Genomic DNA, 16436 nt, shown 5'->3' with positions numbered 1-16436 from the left:
ACTAGCTGCCTTCCCTCTGGTCTTACACTGCTAAATTAGGGACGGCTAGCGCAGATAGCTCTCGTGTAGCTTTGCGCGAAATTCAAAACAAACAAATAAAAGCCTCATTAATGTTGCCTGGTAAAGTCATTCTGAAAATCTCGTCTAACCAGTTACTGCCAACATTGGGTAAATTTAATTATCTACATATGACTAAAGCATTAAAAATTCGAAGTTGTTTGTTTGTTTTGAAGTTAAGCACAACGCTACACAATGGGCTATCTGTGCTCTGCCCACCACGGGTATCGAAACCCGGCTTCTAGCGTTGTAAGTCTGCAGACATGCCGCTGTACCACTGGGGGGGGGCAAATTCGAAGTTACGTAGAAGTTAAAAATTAATTCATCTTTGTCTGTGGCTTCCAAATAAAATTCTACCCTGTAAATTGAAGATCAAATTACTTAATGATCATTTTAATTTGGTATTTAACTGTCAATTAGTACTTTATCTCATCTATAAACTGTCCATTGGCCAAGTGTATTTTATCCAGGAATCACAAACATGTAATATATATATATTTTCAGTTTGTTACTGATAATTTGAAATAACGTAAACAAGCACATCAGCATTTGGGTAAAACTTTAATTGAAAGAGATTAATTTTCAAATATATATATATATATATATATATATATATATCCCTTTTCTGACATAAATTACGTATAAAAACTAAATTTTGTCCAGCTCACAAATGGCGACTCCGTGAACTTGTGGGCCGACCAATACCGAATTCAAGTTTCTTCTAGTTTGTAGTTAATTTGTGAAAACTATCATTTACTAGTTATAATTGAGTGTAACTAATTACGACCTTTTATTGATGTTCTGGTGAGCCAAACCGGTTCACTTCTCCGTCTTTTAGTAAGTCGTATGCTTTGTAGTTCCTTGTACCAGTCCATCGACAGCCCAGATCCTAGAAATCTGGATGGTGCTAGGTCCTCATTGGTTAAAGATATGCGCTTGGAATCCTGGCTTACACTGCGCGATAAACGTGGTGAGCAAGACGACGGAGTCAGTAGATTCGCATGATTGGTTTCCATGGTAATATCTTCTTATGTATATAAATATTTCTCATAGAATTCTCTTGTTTTAAATCGCAAGCATGAATTCTGATATTCTGGTATTCACTCGGTGGAAACAAATACGTAATAAAATCATAATTCAGACAGCTCTGTGTGAAGGGTTTGACTGACTGAAGATCAAAGTCAACCATCAACTTGTATATTATTGTAGCCTAACTCAACTTCGATATAGCACAATACTGTAGATCACCATCAATCAACATGACTGTCGATCAAAATCGTACATGACTTTAAATCAACAATGTGTGGGACCCCGGGGAGTGGGAGGGTGTTCGGTTACAAGATCTCGAAGGCTGTGCAAAAACATCCGAAGAAGATGTTCTGAATCCTTCCAGATATTTTGAGGGATCACATTAACTGAACGAACTGTTTAGGAAAATTCCAAGTAACGAATCAGTCACAGAAACTTTCACTTCCTTTAGAACAGTTACATAGAATTCAATATTTAACTTTTATACACTACTTTTCAACATCGGTTCTAGCTTCAGACTTTAAACACGCAGTAACGGACATAGTGTGAACTGTACGGCATGAGCATCACGTGCGTCGAAAACTTTATCTCTACTGGTAATGTAGAACACGTGGTGTCAAACTCTTCATGTCTCAAATAACACCCGGGCAGCAAAAGGGGAAAGGTTATGGTCGTCTCTAGAACATAATCACATACACTATTTTTGAATATTCTAGATGGAAAACTAGTGTCAAAGAAATGCGCCTTTACTTACATTTTAATAGTACGGATGAATTTCTCTTTAAAAAAAAATTCAAATCACGCATCTCATGTTTATATTTGATGACGAGGAACCCACATTTCTGAAAATAAAGGTTTGGAGACGACTTGAATGTGTAATAAAGAAAACTTTATTATAAATGTACAACGTCGAAACGTTTTATATGCCCCCCATTGGCACAGCGGTATGTCTGCGGACTTACAACGCTAGAAACCGGGTTTCGATACTCGTGGTGGGCAGAGCACAGATAGCCCTTGTGTAGCTTTGTGCATAATTAAAAACAAACAAACGTTTTATATTTATAATAAAATATTACTCATTACCCATTCAAACCGTCTCCAAACTTTTATCTCATGTTTTACAAACACGCCGTTAGCTGATTAAATATCAGTCAGAGACACACGAGTGTTCTGATCCACCCCTTTTCTAGCTCCAGTTACAACTTAAAACTTTAAGATAAATTGTGCAGAAAATCTCTCTGACAAAGATTCACATCAAACAATAGGCAAAAAAAGAAAAAACTTCAGTAAGAATTTGAGTTAAAGACTACCAAATTTTAGCAAACATGCAACCTGTTTTGGCAAAACAAGTATATACATTAACAGCGATTGTGGATATCAAACAGCGTTCTGTTTTATCCTTGGCAATAAGCTGACGACCAATCTCTGAAACTGCTCGTATAACGGTTAATGTGTTTGGCTGCGTATCGAAAGGCCCAGGGTTCGAGACGTGATACAGCTAAACAAGCGCTTAGAGCTGTGGGAATCAATTCGTTATTCGGTTCAAACAGCCGAATAAAGCCTTTGAGGCGGCGGGTGCTGTTCTCTATCGTTGGTAGTTCAAAATTAGGGACGACTATACCTGAATCCTGGGGGTTTCACCCCTGGTTGTTTAAACCACGGATGCTTAAAGTGCCCTCCGGGAAAATTCAAATTCCGAAATTTCTCTTAGCTGATACCACAAAAACCTGCTCCTTTGTTATGAAATTCAATATACATATACAATAAAAAAATGAATCGTAATGAATTAATGTTGCAGAAATTTTGTACCTGTTTTAAAAACTGGTAGATTCAGTGCCTGGAACGATAAGGAGTTCATTATGGTTCTATCAATGAGACTGGAAATGGATATGCGCGCAGCAACTTTACAATATTAAATAGCTGTCAATGCGAGTATAAGGACTCGCAGAACACGTAACAAAACGTTATTTGAATCGTGAATAATTAAATTTATTTGTTTCAGAATTTTGCGCAAACCTACACAAAGGGTATCGGTGCAAAGCCGTCCCAACAACTTTTAACAGCTTTTCAGAAAGAAAAAAAAACAACCTTTGCGTCTCATCGTTCCTCCCAACTTACGAGTTCTGGTATCAAACGAAAGGCGTCTTGGGTCTTCAGAAGATAGATCTGAAATGCTATTTTTATACATCTCTTATTTCGATTCCGAAATAAATATATTAAGAGGACTGTGGGAAAACCATTTGCAGATATTATGATTTTATCATAGATGTAGGCGTAACTTTGAACTGACAGACTATAAGGAAAGTAGTTAGCCAACAGAACCCACCTATTATTCTTAGGCTACTATTGTCTAATCTAATAGCGGGATATGACTGTCACTCTTATAGCATCAACGACCCCGCAGTACTAAACGCGGCAACGAGGCGCGAGTAACGAATCCCAAGACTCATAATCCGGACACGTTAACCTCTAGGTCATGCCAGGCCCAAAGATTACGTTTGGTGTCCACAAAATGCTATATTTCGCCAACCCATTTGATGGTCGGCATCTAAGATAAATTATTGAAGTCAAAAAATTCCTAAAATATCATTTAGTCACTTGGTTCAAGAACTCGACATTTTGACTTCAACTGCCTTAAACATAAAGTAGTTTTCATTAAAAAAGCATGATGTTATGATTGGTTGGAAAGCTTAAAAACAATATTTTCATTCTTTATCAAGATATCCGGTTTTAGCCGGACACTTGATCCGGGCCTGTAAAGTACCATGAATTTACTACGGTGTCACACTGACCATTAAATAGCTCAGAATGAGTTTTATGTTTCCTCGGTTTCGACCTCCTAAGTTCTAAGGTTTCAATTCCACAGCTGCTTGAGGAATATGTTTGAACTTATTTTTCATACCCGTCGTTCGCATTCCAGTCTGAAGATTTCTGGTATTGAATGAATGACCATGATGATAATCTTAGAACAACGTCAAGAAGAATCACGGAATTAGCTCGTTTCGTTTGACAAGAAACACGACTTTGGTCCGATTCTTTTCAGATGAGAGATTTGCATATATTTTTCTTAATCGCTCACCAGTGGCCGGACCTGCTTTCCCAACCAGTGTCGTTTTCCAGAGTACTTTGTACTTCAGACCTCAACGGGTATTTCTAGCTTTCCACAGTATTCTTTCCTGAGCCGCTCTTTCTAACTTTACAGAGTATCTAGTACTTAGCCGCTCTTTCTAACTTTCCGCAGTATTCAGTCATGAGCCGCTCTTTCTAACTATCCAGAGTATTTAGTCCTGAATCGCTCTTTCTAGCTTTACATAGTATTCTGTCCTAAGCCGCTCTTTCTAACATTACAGAGTACTTAGTCCTAAGCCGCTCTTTCTAACTTTACAGGATATTTAGTCCTAAGCCGCTCTTTCTAACTTTACAGAATATTTAGTCCTAAGCCACTCTTTTTAACTTTACAGAATATTTAGTCCTGAGCTGTTCTTTCTAGCTTTCCAGAGTATTCAGTCCTGCACCACTCATTCTAACTTTCCAGAGTATTCAGTCCTGCACCACTCATTCTATCTACCAAATACAGCTCAACTATAGTAGTTTATATTTTTAATGTCTTATTTTTTTATATAGCGTCTTCCAAAGTTATTCTCTGTCGTGCTCTTTTCTGTTATCCACCTATAGTCCATTTATAAAGTTTGTTTGTTTGTTTGTTTTTGGTACTATTTCCAATTCATTCTTAATAAATGTTCGGACCATCTTACGCTCTTTTATATATATATATATATTCTCTCTTTCTTTGGCGGTTGATCCCAGGTTTTTGTTCTGTACATATTCTGAAAGTTTTGTTATTGGATATTTGGTACCAGTAAATTCTAGCCATTTTTTGTAAGAATCTCTGATCAAATACTCCAGGTTTTGATTCGTTGTTGTTGTTGTCAAGCTCCAAGTTTTTACCTCAAAATACTAATGAGAATTTTAACGTTATAAAACATCAATATACTGCTACTATGTTTCACCACACACTCCAGCCTAAAAGTCTGAAGATGTATACTAACAACAAATTAAGAATGAAATACGATTTGTTTGTTTGTTATGGATTTCGCGCAAAGCTACACGAGGGCTATCTGCGCTAGCCGTCCGTAATTTAGCAGTGTAAGACTAGAGGGAAGACAGCTAGTCATCACCACCCACCACCAACTCTGGGGCTACTCTTTTACCAACGAATAGTGGGTTTGACCGTCACATGATATAGCCATCACGGCTGAAAGGGCGAGCATGTTTGGTATGAAGGGGATTCGAACCCGCGACCCGCAGAGTGCGAGTCGAGCGCCCTAACCACCTGGCCATGCCGGGCCTATGAAATACGGATACTGACCAGTAAGTGCGATGACCATTACCCACAACTTGGCATTTAACTACAATAATTGATAACAGTTATGATTTTACCATCTTATTCAAACAAACTGAATATAAAAACAACGAAACACTGCTTAAATAAAAGGTGACTTACAAATATATGGTATGTTTGAAAGTATTATAATAATAATAACAAATTCGAAAATCTTAATCCATTGTGCCAGTCTAGGTGGATAAAATAAAATAATATGATATACGATTTAAAATCATTATTAAAATAAAACACAAACAAAGTCAGTTTTTAATTAGATGAAAGATAATCCACTTCAAGTTTGGGCAAGTTCATTTGCCAAGATGAGATATGCGTCTTCTGATTACAAAAAAAACACGGTACGTTTGAAAATATTTATTAGACTACCACGTCCCTCGTGGCACAAGCATGTACTAACACCATTCCTTAAAGCAACCTGATAAACAAGTTATTTATCCGACTACATAAGATACAGAAAAAAAATACAAATACACGGAAGGAACTAATATGTAATTATTTTTCAGTGCTGTTGCGAATTAAATTTTTTAGAGAAGAGTTAAAGCTTGAAAACTCCCTGGTTACTTTTCTTATCGATGTTAATAAAGAGTGTTTGTTTATAAACAAATTGCATTAAATATGTACGTGTTTAAAGTGCCACAAAAATAGTACCTAAATTATTGCCCGATGTGGCCTTCTCATGCCCACTAAGGGACCACAGACAGTACCTAAATGACTGCTCGATGTGGCCTTCTCATGTCCACTAAGGGGCCACAGATAGTACCTAAATGACTACCCAATGTGGCATTCACATGCCCACTAAGGGATCACAGATAGTACCTAAAAGACTGCTCGATGTGGCCTTCTCATGTCCACTAAGGGACCACAGACAGTACCTAAAAGACTGCTCGATGTGGGCTTCTCATGTCCACTAATGGGCCACAGATAGTACCTAAATGACTGCTCGATGTGGCCTTCACACGCCCACTAAGGGATCACAGATAGTACCTAGATGACTGCCCGATGTGGCCTTCACATGCCCACTAAGGGATCACAGATATTACCTAAATGACTGCCCGATGTGGCCTTCACATGCCCACTAAGGGATCACAAATAGTACCTAAATGACTGCCCGATGTGGCCTTCACATGTCCACTAAGGGATCACAGATAGTACCTAAATGACTGCCCGATGTGGCCTTCACATGCCCACTAAGGGATCACAGATAGTACCTAAATGACTGCCCGATGTGGCCTTCACATGTCCACTAGGGATCACAGATAGTACCTAAATGATGGCCTGGTGTGGTCTTCTCAGCAGGATAACGTTTTTCCTATCATATCGTAACCATAATGGATGTTGCAGTGCGAAGATTAGTTACTAATAAAGAGAAGTGTATAAATATACTCGTTGTTACGGTCCGCATTTAAATATATGATGGTACCCTCAATAAATGTATATGTTTAATACAACTGCTGCTCTGTATAAAATTTCAATACTTATATTACACTAAACTCCATATCTAAGATCAACTCACTTCCTGGTGCTTCTCCTTTGGTTATAGAGATGTCCATACTTTCAGTAACCAAGTTTTTCAGCAATATCACACGCAATATGGCGCCGCTCCCACCTCCAGAATAGTATCTATTTACGTTTGAAGTCGAAATGGCATAAACATAGGTTATATTAACGACAACTACAATAGGCTTATGCTTCCAATACGCCTAGACTGGTCTAACCGGCTGCCAAACTACCTCAATAATTACGGTTTAGTTCAGCACGACATGCATAAATAACACAAATAAGGAGAAATTAAGAAACCAGGGCACGTAAGCAGTAATCGTCCCCAAATTGCTTTTCTTTTTCTTTTTTGTTTTTTCTTTTGGTCAGCAAGAGTTTGTTTATCATTGACAAGTGAAATATTATAAAATGAAAGGTACCAACTGCTTATTAGATGTTACGACAGCTCGAGTATCATTGGTGTCTTTACTATTTAAGTAATAACCCCCTGGGAATCCGACAAAGAAGTAAATTAACCTGAAATTTGTGGACGATTTATTTCACATCTGTTACTTAATGGAGTGTTACTAAAGGACACCCTTAATTACAAGCGTCTTGTCCGTATTGAGTATTAAAAATACGTGCAGAAGATGTTAAGAATGAACCAATGAAACGTCAAATGTCTTAGAAATTATTTTATATTTCCAGCCTTAACCTGCATGCGACGACTTTAATTTTAAACTTAAATTATTAAAAACTTGATTTCTATAAGTCTGACTGGTTTAGTTGTTATTAAGCACGAAACTACATAATGGGCTATCTGTGCTCTTCTCACCACGGGTATCGAAACCCGATTCTTACTGTCATAAATATACAAGATATACGAATAATAATAAACCGTATTAATACGTATAGAAGTGATAGGAATGTGTGTGAAGTACAAGTCGACCTATTTCTATTCTGACATATATATATGTAAAAAGTGTTTCCTCTTTATATTTTTTCAACTTTTTCCAGAACTAAAAACATATAATATAATTTAACACAAAGTGATTGTTGTTTTCATTATTGCAAAGCTACATAATACACTCTGTTCATTGGGGGAATCTAACCCCGTATTTTGGGGTTGTAAGTCCGTAAGCTTATTTTAATACACAGTGACGTTCAACAGACGCCGTGATTCCCTGTATTTTAGTCACTTAAAACTGATATGTTAATCATAGCTAATGAGGCTAAAATCACAGACAATCCTTGATGAACAAAAATGCATGAATCACGTAACTGACCTAAACCAAGAGTACACCAATTCTAGTTATCTCTGTTCACCACTTCATACCGAACTAAAGATGTATAAACAAATCACGAGGTCACGTTAGGCTTACATGTTACCTCTCCTACCAACTAATGAAGCGAGAAGTAGTAAATGTTCTACATTACTCAGAAACAGGTTATACTCCAGCCTCACCCTTAATCCGTAGGTAACTTAATTAGACTAATTTACACGAGGTTTAAAATGAAATATTTGTTAAATCTGTAGAAAAAAAGCTCAAGGACTAAGCTGATTGATTTCTTAAGCCTAAACTAGTGGTGTACCAGTAAACATTTATCAATTCAAACGTGTTTTAACAATGAACTCACCTTGGAAAGCTGTTGAAGTAACTGTAAAGTGTAATAACGAACTGGTTGAAAATTCTGAGAACCTGAATAATCATACACATGTGTCGAAAAATAAGGTCAAGCAACAAAAATCCTTCAGACAGCTATAATCACTATAAAGAAGTAAATAAGACAATTTTGTTTTGTTTCAGATTTTTCGCACAAAAAGGGGCTATCTACGCACAGCCATGCATATTTTCGAACTGACAGACTAGAGGGAAGGCAGCTATACACCAGCACCCACCGCCAAATCTCGGGCTACTCCTGTCTAAATGAGTTTTAGCAGTATCGAACCACGAACCCTCGGATTAAGAGTGCGTTCAAGTTAACCACTATGTCACGTCCGACCTAGATAAGACAGACCATGGTATTCACAAAAGTCGAATGCACGAGAGAATAAGCTGTTCAAAAACCAGTACTTGTGATACGCCTACAGACAGAACTATCGATAGATAAGCCTATGTAGAAGCAAAGTGACGTACGCATGTAAAACATAAATGAGACACTTTGTTCAGTACACACGCTCTCCCTTGCTTCTGTTAAAATATATCTTATATACAATACCTAAAAGTTTGTGAGCTCATAATTTTTGAGACATTGTCTAAATTTTGTTAGCCTCAAACTAAGAAGTTTTTTAAAAAAGGTTCAAAATTACACAGATTATATTCTTGCAATATTTGTTAAAATACCTTTCTCTCTCGATGTGCTACTTAACGAAACTTGCAGGTTTTTTCAAGAACTTTAAAGTTTCTCAACCTTAATCTATTGAAACCTTCCCATTCATGTTCTTCTTGATTATCTGACGCTAGACTTTTTTATTTCGTTATCAAATTAAATGAGAAAATTCAGGCTAGATTAGCATATGAAATTCATCAGTCCACATTTTGCTATTTCCTTCTGTGAAGTTATTTTTATCCTAATTCATTTGGTACAATAAAACGACGCCGTTAACTATAATTATACTTTATGAACATCGCACACATTTCTTTTGTTTGTTAATAAGAACTAAGCTACAAAATGGACTATCTGTGCTCTGTCCACAGCGGGTATCGAAACCAGATTTTTAAGAGTTATAAGCTCTATAATTACCGCTGAGCAACCAGGGGTAAAAAAATTTCGTAACTCCTCGGGGTCACAATAAAATAAATCTTGCAAAACATTGACTTAGTCATTCGTTACGTCCACTGCATTACAACGATGACAATCGTTGTACTTATGCTCCGTGTTTTAACCCAGACTTACATAAATAATGGTTTACTTCTATTTCTATTTATCTCAAGGCTACTAAGGCTGTCTGCCACTGTCTCTAATCTTGATCTACTGACCAGAGAGAAGACAGTCAGTCAGTTTGGTTTGTTGTGAATTTCGCGCAAAGTTACTCGAGATCTATCTGTACTAACTGTCCCTAATTTAGTAGTGATAGACTAGAAGGAAGGCAGTTAGTCAACACCACCTTCCGCCAATTCTTGGGCTACTATTTTACCAATGCATAGTGAGATTGACTGAAACATTATAACATTTCAACAGCCGAAAGGGCGAGCATGTTCGATGACGGGGATTCGAACCCGCGAAACCCCAGATCACGAGTTCGAGCGCCTTAACCATCAGGCCGTAGACAATCAGAAGCACCCTATCGCCCATCATTCACGCTAAGTGTTTGAATATCACTTTTATAACACATTCACAATTTAAAGTGTGAGAAATCACAAGGATTCAAGTCTCGCTCACCTGCTCCAAAATCCAGATCTTCCCCATAACCCACGCCTCACATAATGGTTGAAGTGTTAGATTCGAAGTACAACCACGCTTCACATTATGGTTGAAATGTTAGATTCAAAGTACAACCATGCTTCACATAATGGTTGAAGTGTTAGATTCAAAGTACAACCACGCCTCACATAATGGTTGAACTGTCAGATACAAAGTACAATTTGTTAAAACACTTGATTTTTAGACAGTTAGTACCTAAACACAGGGTCTCGCTTTCTTCTTTTATGTTATGACCGCTACTCAGTGGTGTACGTATGCCCCGCAAACGTAGGGGGGTCTTGTGTAGTCCAAAAATATTTAGCCAATTAGAACTTACATTTATCGTGTTGCTAACTAACATTACTACACTTTATTTAGATATCTACCTATTAAACAGAAGTAAATTAAAATATTCAAACAAGGTCTAATAGTTGTTCATGTTTCGTAGCAACGCTTAAACCAAGACTTAGTAGACCAATACATCTTCAATAGACTGCAACTGTTTCAACACAGAGGTCAAAATGTCGCCCACCACAACCCCAACGGCATGCCATTTGAAAATTTCAAATCTGTTACATCTGACAAAACCGTTCTTAAAACAAGATGTCCCCCCCCCCCATAGATCAATGGTAAGTTTACGAACTTACAAAGCTAAAATCCGAAGTTCTAATTCCATAGGATGGGCAGAACCCAGTAAGCGAATTGTGTAGCTCTGTGTTAAAACAACTAAAATGGTCTAGTTCTTAAGCCTCCTATTGACACTTTATGCAAAACCTAGCAACCGATGTTTATTTGTCTCGAGACTTACTTTATCAACTATCATATATGACAGATAAAATATTCGGTTTGCGATACCACTAACCATGACAAATAGTTTTTAATTTAAAAAACACATAATAAAAAATGATAAAAACTGGAAGGAAAATTTAAATGACTAATTAATTTGTTGAATTTAGAGAAAGCTACTCGAGGGCTATATGCGCTAATGTTCATACTTTTGAAGTAATAGATTAGAGTGACGACAGCTGGTCAACACCACTCCCCACCAACTCTTCAGTTACTTTTTACCTACTCACAGTGGTATTGACCGTCACATAATAACGCCACCACTACGGCTGAAAGAGCGAACATGTTCGGGTGATGGGGTTCGATCTCAGAATCCGCAGTTAATTGAGAGTCGAGTACCCAAACTACCAGGCCATTACAAGGCTATTGAATGGTTAGTCTATGCTGCTTTCCAGGATATAATGCACAAGTGGAAAAACTTTTTTTACGACACGTCATCGGCGTGAAAATCAGTCGTCTACCCTTTTAACAATAATAATACAAGTCGTGCCAGGAGCAGAGCTTGTGTGATCTTCATGTATTGGTTGTTAAACGTGATTCACTTTCAAACTACTGACATGCAGTCAAGAAAACACACACACACACATAAAAGTTGTTTCATCTAATACTTGACACGCGAACTTTGACCCACAGACGCTTTGTTAACCCAACAATGAATATATTAGTAATCCATCTTTGTATTCACGCAGATGGAAACACGAAAACCAGAATCCATTCACACAGTCAGTCCCTGCAACACTTGTTTTCGTGGGAAACAAATACTAAGTTTATTTAACTACGCTATAATTTTTTCGTTTTTTAAATAAATAAAAAAGATTAACCAATAAATGTCGACTGGATAGAAGTGATAAAGAACGGTCATTGACCTGGTTTACAGAGATAAAATAAAACCCTTTACATGTGGTACAAAGCCCATTCATTAATGAATAATTAAAGTAGGTTACCAAAGATAAACAAAAACAAGGATTTACAACCTACGTATCTTAATAGCTAAGCCTAAAAAAGGCATATTCGCGATACATAGCATAAACCAGTACAGAAGCAATTTTCTGTTAGCACATGTGTGAGAGTTTATAATAAATCACTGTTATTATATTTGTTTGTTTATTGCTATCCATCAGAATCTAAAGTACGTTGTTATAAGACTAGAGTGATTTCAGCTCAGAACACACTGATACACACCCCATCACGCAAAAAGAAATATATAATTTCGCGTTATTGTGAAATGGGTCAGTATCGACGAAATACACATGCTTCATTTTTTCTTTACAGTAATCCTTTAACATTTTATTATAAAACAACGTTTAATTGTAAAATATTGTTTTCCAACACTATAGTATAGGGGGGGGGGGTCATTCGTGCACGGAATAATAGTTGTAACACAAACACAAATAAGTAGGGATCGAAATATAGGTAACGTAACGAGCTGCAGTAAGTACTGAAACAAGAAAGTCAAACTACATCACGATCCATACTACAGTACTTAATAATAAAGAATGTTTATCATTTTTCTAGTATTTCACACACAAAAATTGTGTATATTTGGTCATCTCTTGTAAGTTGACCTTGATTAGAATTTTGACTTATTTTTATGTTATGTTCAAATGTTCTTGATAAAGCCTTATAGACTGAACCATGTCACAAAACTGATTTTCGAAGAAATATTCCTACATGGTCAAATGTCTGACCCTACTATTTGTTAACTGTGATGGGAAATGCAATGTATTTTATGGTTAAGGGCAAATGCATGAAAGTATAACTTTCAGCACAACATGCTTATAAAGTTTTGTGACTAAATTTTGAAAAATCTTTTACCTAGGCGAAAAAAACATAGGAGTATTATATCGCCATCTATTGGGTTGAAAAGATATTTAATCTGTCTTTGACAGAAACAATCACTGGTGTTTATAATGTAAAATGATATTATCCTTGACTTAATCTATAATTGTATTGCTTTTTTTCCGAGTATTCAAAGATATTGTTGTAAATATAATAATGAAAAAATTAACACAAAATCGTGGATCGACTAGGATGCAAGACTTCCACATTATAGCTGAGCGCTATAACCACTGTGACACCTAATCTGTGCAATTGAATGTCGATAAATAATTCAAATCCCTAACTTGAACTAATATTATAATATCTTGCTCTAAATATGGCGAGTTAATAATTAAAAAAAGTTATATAAAAAACCCCAATCTGCTGAGATTTGAACTCGAGACTTACACTTCAGACAAACCTCCGAGCCAATTTGAATGTTACCAACAAAGAGTCAAGCGTTACTGACAAAGAATATGTTACGAACAGAGACTGGATTATATATATATATATAGATGAATATTAAGAAAGCTATATTTGTCTCAGTTCCTCACATTTGCAGTGTATGTGCTCCAAATAAACATGTCTTAGTATAAGATATATCTAGATCTGATGTCTCAAAAAGCAAGCTGTTGATTAAGCAAGACCTTCATTGTTGCTCAATCAACTGTTTATATGCTAATACAAAAAGTACCCTGTTTCAGAGATTGGTCAAACATTATCTGTAACATGACCTTTTAACCCCAAAAAATGTATTCTAATATGATGTCAAAAGAATCCATAAGTCAATTTTGATGAACCTTCTAACTCTTAACTGTGTAGTATAAGTATAGCATACAGAAAGATGGTATGTTGCAAAAGCTATACAAGTTTAAATGCAAGCACTTTTGCAATGGCTTAAAATCAGAAAGAATGTTGGGATAAAACATGATTAATCTCTACAAGATCAAACAATGTCTTAATGCTTATAAAAATACTTTTTTAACCAGTTACTATACACAAAATATACAATTCACAGGAAGTATTCTAATGTCTTATTTACCACTATCCCAAAACTAACTTACCTTTGAGCCCATCCTTTAGAAGCAGAAAAAATCAGATACTAAATGTTATTTTTTTCATTATTCTGTACAAGTAATAAGATATCGTTCATAAAGGATATATAATTCTTTTGTTTCTATAACAACTGTTTCAATGGATACTCTGGTATTTCATATTGCTGTTTATTAAAAATATACATTCCAATATCCTACTTAAAACTCCTGAGAAGGTTTAACTTTTCTTATCATGTTATATAATAATATAACTTCAATTATTGGAATACTAGAACTGTTTCATTAGAAAATTTCAAATGTTAAAGATTTCTTGTTTTTAAATCAAGTGATCAAATTGATATTATGTGTAACTTTACTTTCTAGGAAAAGTGTTTCTTTCTTACATATAGATCTAGTTTTTATAGTTATCTTTAATTACATGTCTCTGTTGACATTGTAGAACAGTACTTTCTTACATATAGAGCTAGTTTTTATAGTTATCTTTAATTACATGTCTCTGCTGACATTGTAGAACAGTACTTTCTTACATATAGAGCTAGTTTTTATAGTTATTTTTAATTACATGTCTCTGTTGACACTGCAAGCAGTACTTTCTTACATACAAATCCAGTTTTTTAGTTCTATGTTTAATTATATGTCTATGACTCTGTGACACTGTAGAACACTTTCTTATATATATAGATCCAGTTTTCATTATTATGTTTAATTACATGTCTCTGTTGAAACTGTAAAACAGTATTTTCTTACATATAGGTCCATTTTTTTATTATGTTTAATTACATGTCTCTGTTGACAACTGCAAGCAGTGCTTTCTTACATACAGATCCAGTTTTTTAGTGCTATATTTAAATAATGCTAAAACAAATATTATAAGCTGAAAAACAAAGTGCAGTTAAAATGTTCAATACAAATGTAAATAAACTTACATCGAACAACATCTGGAGGTAGTTCTTCTGGAACATTTTCACGGATTATCATCTCAAATTTCTTTGGTTTTGCTATAAAAAAGTAATAAACTTAGTAACTTTGAAATTACAATAATTCGTACTAATTAGCAATTGCACCATTATCCAAAGCTTGCTAAACCTCAAGGTAGGAATGTTATACAAAATATTACATGACTAACTTATCATGTCATTGGTAAATATAATTTGAAGAACAAAAATACTTCTACTGAAAAATGACTCCAAAACACTATAGATATGTTTTAAATTTCAATTACAAAATTTTAATTTAGACTCAATTATTTACTAAGAAACTTATAAAACAAAATTTCATAATACAACACACATAATAACCCTAAACTTCATTTTAATCTTTTTTTAAATAAACTTAAAAATGGAAAAATAAAAATAATGAAACTTCCTAAAATATGTAATTCAAATAGAAGTTTATAATGTTAAACTTTCAGATGGTGAAACTATATGCAGTGAATCACATCATGCAAGAGCTCAAAGTGATTGTTTAGATACTAGAATTAGTCTATGAGATCATTTTAGTAATTATTACATTAATTTACATCATTTATTAATAGTTAATTTATATTATTTTGGTATTTTTAAACAGATATATTCTACAAGGATTAAGGTTATTTGGACAGATTCACCAGGATTAGAGAAAACTATGGATCTACTCTACCTTCTACCTCCTGGATGTCACTGGTCACTTGCAAAAGAAAAGAATACGTCACAAAACATGCTATCAGTTTGAAACACACTAGCTAGACTATTTCATCATTATTTATAACCTTTATAGAGGTATTTGTTAATCTGCACACTTTAAAAGAGTGATACTAATACATATCTATATACATATCAGATGGTTCAGAAATCCACTATTGGCAAATAAATCAGAAATAAACAGACATAGGAATATAGCTGTTAGTGAACAAGATGTTCTAGGCCTATTTTGTAACACTATTATTGAGTTCATTCAATGTCACATTCTCAACAACAGCACTTTAGGAATAAATGTACCCTTTACATGCATATGGAATAGTGTCAAAGAAAATCGAAAACCAACCATAGTAAAGATTGTTACACAAACCTAAATTTGAGATGCAAGGCCAAAATTGTATATAAACAGGTCAGTGCACCTTTGAAGGGTTCAAAATGTAAAAATAAAAATGTATTAAAATAAAAGTCCACTACGTAAGGTAGCACAAAAGCATTGTGCTTCTCTCAAATGACCTAAACAATGGTATAATATTCAGTAGAAGAACAGGTTAAAAAAAAAGTCCTACTGTGTTGAGAGTGTCACCAGAATCCCCAGACTGCTGCAGTATTGTATGCCTAATGGTTCCCAGATGATTGTCATCCTTTTTGATAATAAGAAATGCATATCAGTGG

General features: G+C 35.2%; 1 protein-coding gene across 1 annotated transcript in view; it reads right to left on the bottom strand.

Moving 5' to 3' along the window:
- LOC106470808 (kinesin-related protein 4-like) overlaps positions 1-16436 on the bottom strand; it is a 68446-nt gene that overhangs the window by 21771 nt on the left and 30239 nt on the right. Inside the window, exons 12-13 of the mRNA XM_022399451.1 lie at positions 15727-15753; positions 15015-15086 (exon numbers count right to left, since the gene is read on the bottom strand). Of these exons, the coding sequence (XP_022255159.1) occupies positions 15015-15086; positions 15727-15753 (99 nt within the window). The remainder of the gene's footprint in view (positions 1-15014; positions 15087-15726; positions 15754-16436) is intronic.

The sequence above is a fragment of the Limulus polyphemus genome, unplaced genomic scaffold (genome assembly GCF_000517525.1).
Source record: "Limulus polyphemus unplaced genomic scaffold, Limulus_polyphemus-2.1.2 Scaffold4229, whole genome shotgun sequence".
Lineage (NCBI taxonomy): Eukaryota > Metazoa > Arthropoda > Merostomata > Xiphosura > Limulidae > Limulus > Limulus polyphemus.
Note: the sequence above shows the minus strand (reverse complement) of the source record. Positions and strands in the feature narration are given on the sequence as shown.